Below are 12,309 nucleotides of genomic sequence, written 5' to 3'. Positions count from 1 at the left end.
GAAAAGGTCCACTCTGGGTAAAATTTGATCTATGTACAAGACGTTTTTATGGAAAAAGGTCCAATTTTTAAGAAAAAGAACCCCCCCTTTTGAAATTGCTGGCCAATATACTGGGACATTTGAAGGGTAATCGTACTTAAAGTTTGAAAGACAATAAAGTAACTTTGAAATATATTTGGACATAAAATATGCCATTGGGTCATTTTCATACTCGTATAGCATATCCGTGTTTGTTAAAATGAAACGAATTTTATTTATGCGTAAGAGTTAACTGTGAGTAATTATCGTCACCGTTTAGGTCGTTCTTTAGATGAACGGACATGTTTTAAAAATAACGTTTTCCATATCCAAAAGGAAGGTTTTGAGCCAGGCGTGGTCTCTAACTACAGGTGTTCAACTGGGATGTACCTAGCGCGAAGTTTTTTGCGTTAGCACCCGTATTTACCATGATTTACGAGCTTGGGCGAATTTTTTTTATAATCTGCACGTAGGCCTAGTGACTAAAGAATAATTTGCTAGGTTTGATGACATGTGACTTGGTATGGCGTAAACAGGAGTCGTCATATTCCACCTGTGGTTTTGCTGGCGAGAAAAGTAGTTTTATTCATCCGAGTTACCAGAGAGCGTTATAGCAGCGGCGGATTAAGAGGGTAGGGGGGTCAGGCTGGTCCTGCCCCCCCCCCCCCCCGCCCCTTCGATTTCTGGTCCTCTCTTGAAATTAGAATTTTGACTAGCTGAATCATAGTTCTAAACCGTACCAAATGGCACCGTTCGCCCTCTAAAATACCTAATTTTTTCGAACCCGAACCCATCGCCAACTGGGGTTGGGGGGACCCCCTTCAAATAATCCTTGATCCGCCTCTGTAATAGGAGTGCGTTAGAGAAACTTCGTCCAAAGATGTATAAATAGTTGAAGATCACATTCTGTATGCAATTCTCCAGCTGAATTTTTTCTGCGTGTTTCAGAGGCGTTTTAGAATGAACCGCATTTCATAGAAATGGAAGTTATCTGCCTTACGAAAATTGGTCGCGATTTTACATGTAAATCAACCCCCATTTTGAAGTAGTCCAAGGTTAAAAAGCCTGAAAAGTAGGTCACACGGTGACAGTCTAGTATAATAGTGGATACAGTACAGGTGTGAACATAGCAAGTGGCGCAATGGAGAATCTACATGAAATACTTGGTTCCAAGTGGTTTAAACTCAGCTGTGCAGTAGCTGGTGTTGTTGTTTTTGGATACGTCATTGTGAAGCGGTTTACTCGAAGGTGAATAAAGTTGGCAGGCCCCTTATAGTATGTACCCTACATGTAATTTTGCTCCGAATTTGCTGCAGATAGGGCCTCATGGCTGCAGTGCTACATGTATGTATTCAAGGTCAGAGTAAAGCCTTACACTGATTGAAGCATAGAAATTTGCATATGTACATGTATTTCTATGCATTGAAGTTAAGGCTGAAGTAAAGGGCCCGCAGGCCCATGAACTGCATGCCCTCAGGCTAGGGTTAAACTTGGGTCCACACCTTCTTCTAATTAAGCTCATGTGGGCTAGAGACTTAAAATTTTTAAATTTCAAAAAATGTATTAAAATACCCAGATAACTATGTGTCTGAGTACGAATAAGCTGTTAAAATTTTTGTGCCATCTCGTTTGGATAAAAAAAATGTTTAAGTTTTAGTGACACCATGTTTAAATTGTTATTTTTTTTTTAGATGCCACTTTCAAAAATGACTCAAAAGTTGCCCCACTTGATTTTCACCCACTTTATAATGTAAAAGAGGGGGCCGTAGCAATAGTCCGAAGGTTCAATAGTCCGAAGGTTCATTGGTCCGAATGTTCGCTATAGAACCTTCGGACCAATGAACCCTTGATTACAAAATCGATGAAAATGTTACCACTTTTCGGACCAATGAACCATCGGACCAATGAACCTTCGGACTATCGAGATGCCCCCGTAAAAGAGACTTGAAATTTGTCACTTAACAATTAACTGAGTAAAGGAGCTAGGCATCAACATACAGTGTAAAATTTAACACCAGGACTTCCAAAGCAGAGTAGTAATTAAGCATGTGAAGAAGGTGTATGTATAATCAAATTAAAGATTTTTGGTCACTTTGCGTGCAATATAGGAAGTACAAATTGATACATATATGCAGTAGAGTATCTTCCAAAGCACACACAGAAGAGTTATAATGGGAAACAAGGCAGGGGGGTAATTTTTTAAAAATATTTCCCTGAATTTCAAATTTTGAGGAACTTGTGAACAACCATATTGATATTTTAATGATGACTATTTTCATTTTCAAATGAAAATAGTCATCATGAAAATAGTAATTTACCTGTGCTTATTTTATTTATACTGACATATTTTTACATTTGAGGGAGAAGAAAATTGCCCCCAAAGACACAGTGATCCTGTATCAATTTGGACGTGGTCCCAAAGCACCAAGTATTTCACCTTTTCCATTGAAGCTGGAAACATATCTAAGGATGGCTAAAATTCCTTATGAGGTATTTCCCAGTTGAAAAGCCTTGTAAATTAGCAGTTTGATGCTTGGTTAGACTTTGATGAAATAAGAATTAATGCTGTAATATTTGAGACTTTTAAAATTTGATAATTTGGGTCAGTGAATTATGTCATTCATTTTACCCATTTTGTCAAAAATGATGTTTTACATTTTCTAAGCCCAAATAAACTGTTTTAAGTTGTATAAGTTTTCACATAAGCTTTTGCAGTTCTAAGTTAATTGTCCTGAAAATATGACACATTTTTACTAAGACTTTTTCAACTTTTTAAGCTTACATTTACTGCAGTACATAAAACCTCATCTCAAGTCAAGGATATAAACTTAGTGATATACATGTACAAGACTTCTACTGTCATGAAGAGCCTTCTTTACAGTCTCTGTGACATCTGTAGACCTTGTCAAGCTCTGTGACATTAATAGACTGGTTGTTCTAGGTCATAAGGAATATATATACAGATTAAGATCTGTTCCTGGAAGTTTAAAAAGTTTAGCATGCTGTTTATTGTTCATAGCATGCTGTTTATTGTTCACTAATGTAGTACAAACTCCAATTTCAGAATGACCATACAGGCAAATTCTCATCCAAGGGGAAGACGCCATGGATGGAATACAATGGTGTGGCAGTGGCAGATTCTCAGTTCTGTATTGAGTACCTGAACAAGGAACGTGGTATAGATCTTAATGCCCACCTCACTGCTGAACAGAAGGCCATTGCCAGAGCTTTCCAGAAGATGACAGAGGAAAATCTCTACTGGTGAGATATGGTTGTTGAGTTATTGTGAATTTTTCATGCGCCATTTGTGAAGTACCTGATGTTTGGTTAGTTCTGAATAAAAAAAAGAAAGATCAAATTAAATGGCAAGTGTAATTTTCAGTACTGCTGGAAATGGTTAGTGAATACAAACTGTGCTACATTCTGTGAAGTGGAATTTAAACTGTGATCTTTTAGGCTCTATTCCCATAGATTTTAGATCGATCTATCCCCGCGGGGAGTCTCACTAGATTACTTTCAGATAATCCGACTTAAATGTCCATCCCGCCTACTACAAGCTTTAAGGGGGTAATTAACTTTCGTGTCCGCCCGGCTGACAGCTATTTAGCGTGAACCCCCAGGGAGTTAGGTCGATCTAAAGTAGGTCGATCTAATCTATGGAAATGGGGTGTTAGATTGATTGGTGGCTTTACTGCACTGGACTCAGTTTGATGACATTTTGTAACATTTGGGTTATTACATTGTATTTCTTTCAGACTCAGGCCTTTTTTAATGTCTCCATGTCATTTATGTCATTTATATCGATATGTTTCAAAAATACTTTATTCATTGAAAATATGCAATAGAAAAAAATCAATGTGTAAAGTTATTATAACAACTGCACATGTACACATTATATTATACGTAAGCAAAATATACCATATGATATATAAACAACTACACAACACAATTTGCTAGAGAAATGTTGAAATGCTGAAATGTTCTTAAATGTTAAGGTCAATATAACTAATTGAATAATATAAAGTTGTGTATGGTGATATTTGTAACTGCAAGCAACAGTTACACATTACCCTCCATCAAATAAACAAAAGCACAATAAGTCCCAAATCAGGTTCTATACATGCCTCTTCAAAGTGTTGCAACTGTTATTCAGTGTTTATTGTGTTCAACCTTTTCATACAAAATTACTACAATGAGTCATCACTTAATTGAATCAGTTTACAGCAAAAGGATCATATTATTCAATATAAGCTGCTTTGAAAAAGTATAAAGGAAAAGAAGGGAAATAAAAAATTGAATGCTCAGAAGATGATAACTGTATACAGACATTTACATCTCAGGGTTTTATTTTCGTGGAACTGGATTCATGACTCCAAAAAGGAAGTTTGTAAACTATTTCCTTACCCAAGACCTGTTGCCCTTTTCTTCTACTACAAATTAAAAGGAAAAGCTGTTGGATATGCTAAAGCCCAAGGTATGGGAAGGCACACCAGCAAAGAAGTCATGTCAATATTTCAGCAAGATATCCAAGCTCTTGGCACCTTCTTAGGTAATTTTGTTTTAGATTATTTCCATTTTTAAAACTCACAGTCTGATTCTTCTGTGATTTCTAAACTTTCCTCCCCTTACATTATTTTTGTAACAAAGCAATTTCCCTCATGTAATACTACTACTAATGTTGATTTAATGGTGGATTGATTAGTAATAGACTGAAATTGAACTGTAGATGATGCTTTGCTTTTAATTCCCTCAATAACTGGCATATTTTAAAACTCACAAACACCAAGATTTTCATTTGTATAACACAGCTCCATGTTAGAGAATTTGTTTCCTTGCTTTTCCAGTGTATGTAACTAAAATGAGTTGATTTCTTAAACATTTTCAGAAGACTGGCTTTCAAATGGCAAGGAAAACCATTGTAAAATATCTGATTGTCCCTTTTGGTATTTAGAGGGCAAATGGAGCCATTCGGTACAGTTCAAAACTATGATTCAGCTAGTCAAAATTCTTGTATTTTAAAAGGGGACCACTGGTGTGATTTTTTTCAGAAATCGAAGGGGGGGGGGGGGGAGGTAAAAATTTTAATTACAAGAGAGGGCCATTGGTGTGATTTTTTTCAGAAATCGAAGGGGAGGGGGAGGTCAGGACATCCCTTAATACACCACGGCATATGCTGTCTATGCAAAGATCTCATGTTCTTACCAAGGTCAGGGTATGACTGTCTCCAGAGGCTTGACACCTGTGTTTATTAGAAAAACACCTTTCATCATACACTCTTCAAAAACTTAATTTTAATATTTTTTTAGTGCTCCTTTTGGTTACATATTCAAACTTGGATTAAGTCAAGTCAGAACCTGGGCAGATTATATTTGTCTATGGTCAGAATTACATTTATTTTTTGTTTTTCATTTCACTGTGATAATGAATGATATTTCATAACATGTTTTCTTATAAAGGATGCAACATCCCCTTTAGCTATAAGATCTGGCTATTTAAAAGGGAGATTAGAACTTTAAAGGATTTTAAAATCACTTCTCATAAAGTTACAAGACACGATGAATGTTGAGCTTTAACATAACAGTACTGTTAAAAATAATATAACAAAACTTTTTTCCTGGGAATTAGATCATTATTAATTTTCCTAAATCAACAAGATATTTACAAAATTACAACCAGTAAATTAAGTTTTGAGTGTTAAATTTCTAATTTTTGAACCAGACTGGAGATGGAGACTGGCTTACTTCACTTGTAAAATTTTTATATAATTATAAATGAGACTACTAAATTTTATATGGTATTGCAGGGGCGGAACCAGGGATATTTTCTGACAGTCTTCTAAATGATCTTTGTTGAACCATCCTCTATTTTGACCGTCTTCCGACAGAAAACATTAGATACCCGTCAATGTAAACTTGAAAATCTGACCGTCTTCCGGAAGACCCAGAAGATGGCCTAAATCCGCCCCTGTATTGAGTAAATTTCTTGGTGATTTAAGTTTTTTAAAGGTCTAACACTCATTGTTTGCCCTAATATACTGGTAAAGTGCACTCTGCATTTCCAGGACGTTAGTCATGCAGCGTTGGTTGTATGGGACAAAGAAGGATCTGCAATATTTGTTTCAAAATCTCCGCTTGTCTGTGCCCTTGTTCTTGATAAGGAGAACAGTCAATTCTGAAGTGCACGGACATGGAATAGGACGTCACAGCAAAGAGGAAGTGTTAAAAATTGGGAAGGATGACCTGAAAGCTTTGTCTGATTATCTGAGTAAGAACTAAATTAGAACATTAAGTTTTTAAGGTGAGGATAGATATATGGAGATGGTTTGCTGTTTCATTAGTAGATTCAGACAGATAAAATACACTGTACATCAGAAAGTCATCTGGGGCATTGTTATAGTGAATGATGTTCACCAGGAACTGTCTCAGATTGACTGAAAAAGTCCTACGTGTTGGACAAAAGCATTCAGAGGTATAATAACTTTCAAATTGTGTAGGAATTGAATAGTGTATGCTATGACAATGTATTCACCGGTTTAACTTTCAGTATAATCTTGAACAAACTGCTTTATTTTGCAGGAAATAGTGTACCTCATGCTATTAGTGGTGTAGCTGCGTGTAATTTGTTTTTAATTTTGCTTCAGCCAGACAACAATTGCACTAACTCATCAGTTGTACTAGAGGCATCTAACAGATATTTCAGTTGTTTCTTTACTTACTGTGATGCTATTTTCATAAACCAAAGTTTAGCATTATATTTACATGCACCTTTACCTTTTATTAGCCTGATTAACTTTCAGGTGTTATATTTTATTTAAACAAATATGGTAACATATGTATATATGTGTTAATGCCTCTATACTAGACTTGGTATTTAGTAAGGGATATAATGCCAACTGTCATAAACTACTGGTACTACAAAGTATCAATCATCATTATAATTGTATGTTTACTATGTTTTTATCCTTTTTGACCTCTAAATGTTCAAGAAAAGTTTAAGGTAGATGCAAGTCTTAAACTACAGTAATTGATATGAGTATGGTTTTCTATAAATTTATGAAATTGCTTGGTGCAGCATCCCATTTAAACATGCCATGGAAAGAATACCTGGTACCTAATATATGAAGATAACCTGTTGATAATTTCAGGTCAGAAGCCATTCCTGATGGGGGATGAGCCCTGTGAGGCGGACTGTGCCGTCTTTGGTATGCTGGCCCAAGTAGTCTGGCAAATGCCAAATTCTCCACATGAAATATGGATCAAAAGTAGGTTCACTGGCCAGTGCCTGATTAGTGAAGTTGGTAGATATTATCTTCAATTGTATCTAAATGTAATTCAATCTAAATCTTCTGAGAGTCAGTTGCCTTTATTGAATACAAGCCAAAGTCTGTCAAGCATTGCTGAATTGTATTATATTTTAGGAAGGATGGTTTGCTTGAATACCAAGTTTCTCATTTTTGAGCCACTCTCATAATGGATATTGAGACTGCTGATTTTCATTCAAAATGATAAAAATTAGAATTTTGGAACTTGAAAATGGGCTTTAGATCTTAATTTGCTAATATGGTTTTGAATGGGATATACCTTGTTAAAATTGCAATGATATATGTATATATGATATATGTATGTATGTATAAAGGTCTTGTATTCATTGTGGCTTTAAGGGTTCTTTGGCTTTGTTCACATGCAATGTCTATTTTCTATTTTCTATTTTCGGTATGTCTTATGATCACGGTCTGTGCACTGAATATCCCGCGGCGTAATTACTGGCAGCGCGAGCCAGTTACTATAAGTTACTATAAGTAACTGGCTCGCGCTGCCAGTAATTACGTTACTATAAGTTACTATAAGTAACTGGCTCGCGCTGCCAGTAATTACGCGGCGGGATATTCAGTGCACAGACCGTGATCATAAGACATACCGAAAATAGAAAATAGACATTGCATGTGAACGAAGCCTTTGTGATTATACTATCTAATATATGATTATACTATGACATTCGTTGCAGAAGAGTTTCCAAACCTCATTGAATATTGCTACAGAATGAAAGAGCGCTTTTGGCCAGACTGGGATGAAAATATCACTGAACCTGAAAGAAAGAAGATGGAATAAGATTATACAGTGTTAGAATATAAGATGAAGATTACATAAATCAATGGAATAAAAACTGAGGAGCAAATAATTTTACTTACTGAGAAATATGAAGAATTATTAAATGTGGAGATGCCAATTGAAGGGAAGTGCTTTGATAGAAATTCGCACCAACAGTACCTTGACCCTGTGGATATATTACATATGTCAGAAGTAATTTCATAAGTACAGGTGATAAACATTGACTACCCAAATGATTTGAACATGTGAAGTTTGATTTCTTTTTCTGCATGTATACATAAACCATAAGACTATTGCTTAACTATGGATACAGTTTTGTGTGATGTATCAACCATTTACTACTGAATGATTTCTGCCTACCCAATCTCTTAATTCTTGGTGCTACTGATGTTCAGATATACACATAAGGACCCAGCAAAGGTAGATTTTGGCTCAGTGAACAGGTCCATAGTTTTACTGATGCAGAATGGGGATCATAACAGTCATTGATGAAATAGTTTTGATAGTCCAACATAGTATACAATTTATTTTCGATGTTAATATATATATTTTTTGACACAAGTTTTTTGTGGTTCCTTTTCTGGTATTAGTGTTAAGGGAAAGTAACAACATTTTTACTGTTTTAGCAACAATACTGGTATGTTCATTTGTATACCTCTGTATACAATTGCTACAATGCTGACTTTGAAAGCACATAGTTAATATGCAAGATATTTTGATATACAGTTAACACTTGATTTTATGAATGTAATGGTTGTGCACTTGTGAAATAAGCAGAGTTTTTATAATTCACCTGTTTGAAAGTACACATTTTGGAAACTAACAACATTTGTATTGTTTTTTTGTTTGTTTTTTTTCAAAAATGTATGTTATACCTCCCTTCATTAATGCTACAATGCTGATACACTTTGTATGTTAGCATGTATATATGATTGCACATAATGTGCTTGATATTTTCGATACAAATCGCTTTTTTCTTGAATATTTCAGGTTATGGTTATTGTTATAGCTAACAGTTCAGGTTGCAGTGTAAATCAGATAATTTGTAAAGCATTTTATATAGTCACCTATTTTTTCCAAGGAATTAAAAGTGTTTCTAGAGCTTATTATGCTTTACTATTATATGTTACATTTTTTGGTGATTTCAAGAGTTTATTGAAGAGTTTATTGAATTATACTTATTGTATGGTTGTCTTAATTTGTGTTTCTTTATGTATATTTTAATGAACCCTTCAATTACAAAATGTGAATGTTGATTGCTTTTGTTCCTTTTTTGGATATACGAAATAAACAGGCCATAGTTATTGTCATATATGCACAGAGAAATTTTTTCATAATGAAATAATTGTAATAGAGTAGGAACAGTCGGTGGCAATAAACTTCAGTTAAATGCAGAGCAATGACTTTTTTCTTAAACTTTATTTTTAACTGTACCTCAGTGATGGAAGTGATGTTCTTTGTGAAACTGGAAGTAGGAGATTTATATCTTTGGAATTTACATAAATAAACTAGTCTGAAATGAGGAGTAATATTTTGGAAAAGATTTGAGTCGAGAGGTTATTGTAATTTTTATTGGCCACCAAGATGAAGGTACTAGTATTTGAGAGGTAAATTAGCATTGGGTATATTCCATTTTTATTGCCTTAAACCATAATATTTTCGTCAACCAATATGCCCATCTTGAAAATTTCAGTCAAATTATGTTCATATTTTATCAAATCGGTCAAGTTGCCTCTCATTTTATTGGATGGTCTATTTGCTCTGTAACTCAATCTGGTACTTTTTCCTTAAACATCATCATATATGAACTATTGAGATTTCCAATTACCAGGGATCAACTTGGATCAATATACCCAACCTTCTGAAAATACATAAAGCCCAGGTCCCAACTGAAAGTATGGGCTGCTACGTGTGGTCTATGGCCAAAAAAAAGGGGGGAAAACATGGGAGTTCGTGCGTGAGGAGCACGTCCATCGTGCAGCTTTTGGAGGACGCAAACAGCACTTAGAAACTTTTTGACATGATCAACAGCTGCTATGTGCCATCTAGCTGCGTCCTAGTCGGACACAAGGAACCTAAAAAACATGCGTCCAAAACGTAGTTGGGACCTAGGCTTAACATTATCAGAATGTGTGTGCTTAATGAGTGGTGTCTTTTCGTCTTCTTCCATTTTACCCGTGGCTTTGTCTTTGCAAGTGAACCAGAAACAGTAGAGACAAGGTGTGCAAAGCAATTAAAATACAAATATCTGTATTGCCGGTAAGGATTGAATTCAGTTTCTAATTATTTCCATTTATTCTTAGGTGCATTCTGCTGACATATTCGTATATAGATGTCAGTTTCATTGGGCTATACGTCAGATGGCCTCTCTCCTGGATTGCAAGAAAAATAATATTACGCTACTTCAGAAAAAGTAGTTGGTCACATGGGATAGGTCGCCACTCCAAAGAACAAGTGGAGCAGATAGGAGCTGATGATCTGAGAGCAATCTCTGCCTTTCTAGGTATGGGTTTAGCCAATTAAACACCATCCTCTTTGCTGGAGAAGGCTGTTGCAATAATAATTATTTTTTCAGATATGTGGTAAAGACAGGCCAAATACTGTAAATATTTCTGGGTGTGTATCTTAGCATAAGAGAATCTAAGAAGGGGTCCAAACAGGGTGACATTGCAGTAATAAATCTCCATGGGAGACTTTTGCATGAAAGAACAGTTAAGTTCCATTTCAGACAGACTGATGAGTTATATGAAACTGGTTTCAGGGGACAAGGCCTTTTTCATGGGGGATCAGCCTTGTGAGATTGACTGTGTTCTGCTGGGGATGCTGTCACAGATATTGTGGCATATGCCAGATGGACTCCCTCTGAAAACTGTAATGATGGGTAAATAATACTAAAAGACTTTTACAGTTTTTGCATAATAGGGGTAACACAAATAAAATAGCTTCAAAAATATTTCTCTCCTGTTTTAGCAAACTGGTTTTATAAAACTAATAATTCAATGCAGTATTTCATAAAAATTTCTTTTGCATGGGTTGAATGGGTTGAATTATTACCTTATTCCATCAGAATGAAGCTTTGTATCTAATGGTTTTATATCTCTTTACCAATTTCATTATTACTATTATTATTATTATTATATTTACTATTTTTGGAAAATTTCCTCACTTGCCAAAACAATTATTTTCAGTGGAATGCATAAACGTTTGCCAGTATTTGGAGCGAATGAAGGCAAAGTTCTGGCCAGATTGGGAAGATTGTCTGCTGAAATCCAAACGTGCCATCAACTTCTATGAGGAATTGAAACACAGGATTTGAGGAAATTGCTTTAAAATGATGTAAAAGATAATGCAGTTATCATTCTGTATCCAATCTTTTATGCACAAGAGATTCTTGTAATTTTAGGTCAGGTATTGCATGATGCATCTGCTTTAACATAATCTTTTACATAAGTTTTAAAAATATTTTAGAAATTTGTTTATAATACAGCTCACTATATTTTGTATATCAATTTGCAGATTTCTTGAAATTCAGCAGTTGTTTTTAGTTTAGTAGTTTTTGAATAAATGAAAGAAATACTTTGAAAATGCAAACTACCAATTGCCTCTCATTCATGAGACAGTGGCTATGTTTGCTGGACTGTTGACCAACTTAGCTGGGCTATTTTAACATCATAATTGTATACTTCCTGGCATGCATGCAGTGAGTTGGATTGCATATTTGGAGGGTTTTATGTGTGTGTGATTGAAATGCTCAAATTGTAAGGGTAGATGCATGTTTGACAAGAAGTCCTGTAAAGTTTTCCTGAAATTCTTTGTCAGGCAATTATTTTTGTTCACTTTTTGCTTCCCAGTGTCGGCTCTTCAGAATCTGCCTTATGCAGCTAGCATATTGAAAATAAGCAACCATATGCCCTTAAAGCAATAATAACTCTTCCTTTGAGATTCAAAATTCCGCAAGAAATACATTGTAAACAACGCCTGGAAATATATTCTGTTGCATTTTCCCACTAAAACGACTGTCATTGTAGTAAAACTAAAATCTGTGCTTGTCACTTGGGCTTTCGTGCCTTTCTTCGCGGTCGACAAGTGCATCCGTTGCCAATGACGTTTAGGTGTCACGCGGATTCTCGCGTTCATTCGAGACCAAAATAACATGGCGGGAAACCCTCAGACGCAAGTTGAG

General features: G+C 35.4%; 1 protein-coding gene across 3 annotated transcripts; it reads left to right on the top strand.

Moving 5' to 3' along the window:
* Window positions 1-1,085: 1,085 nt before the first annotated feature.
* LOC106179776 (failed axon connections homolog) lies at window positions 1,086-12,289 on the top strand. Of its 3 annotated transcripts, none has more exons than XM_013563524.3 (6): window positions 1,086-1,266; window positions 2,379-2,508; window positions 3,083-3,279; window positions 10,430-10,629; window positions 10,888-11,007; window positions 11,315-12,289. In XM_013563524.3, exons 1-6 carry the CDS (start codon window positions 1,160-1,162, stop codon window positions 11,440-11,442), a joined length of 882 nt encoding a protein of 293 aa, XP_013418978.2. In that variant the 5' UTR covers window positions 1,086-1,159; the 3' UTR covers window positions 11,443-12,289. The 3 variants fall into 3 exon arrangements, with proteins under 3 accessions (XP_013418978.2, XP_013418981.2, XP_013418980.2); XM_013563527.2 differs by lacking the exons at window positions 10,430-10,629; window positions 10,888-11,007; window positions 11,315-12,289 and adding exons at window positions 6,080-6,282; window positions 7,163-7,279; window positions 8,023-9,522 and having other exon boundaries at window positions 1,088-1,266; XM_013563526.2 differs by lacking the exons at window positions 10,430-10,629; window positions 10,888-11,007; window positions 11,315-12,289 and adding exons at window positions 4,359-4,567; window positions 7,163-7,279; window positions 8,023-9,522 and having other exon boundaries at window positions 1,088-1,266.
* Window positions 12,290-12,309: the final 20 nt, after the last annotated feature.

This window comes from Lingula anatina, chromosome 1, assembly GCF_051362555.1.
Source record: "Lingula anatina isolate TDL-2025a chromosome 1, LinAna3.0, whole genome shotgun sequence".
Taxonomy (NCBI): domain Eukaryota; kingdom Metazoa; phylum Brachiopoda; class Lingulata; order Lingulida; family Lingulidae; genus Lingula; species Lingula anatina.
Note: the sequence above shows the minus strand (reverse complement) of the source record. Positions and strands in the feature narration are given on the sequence as shown.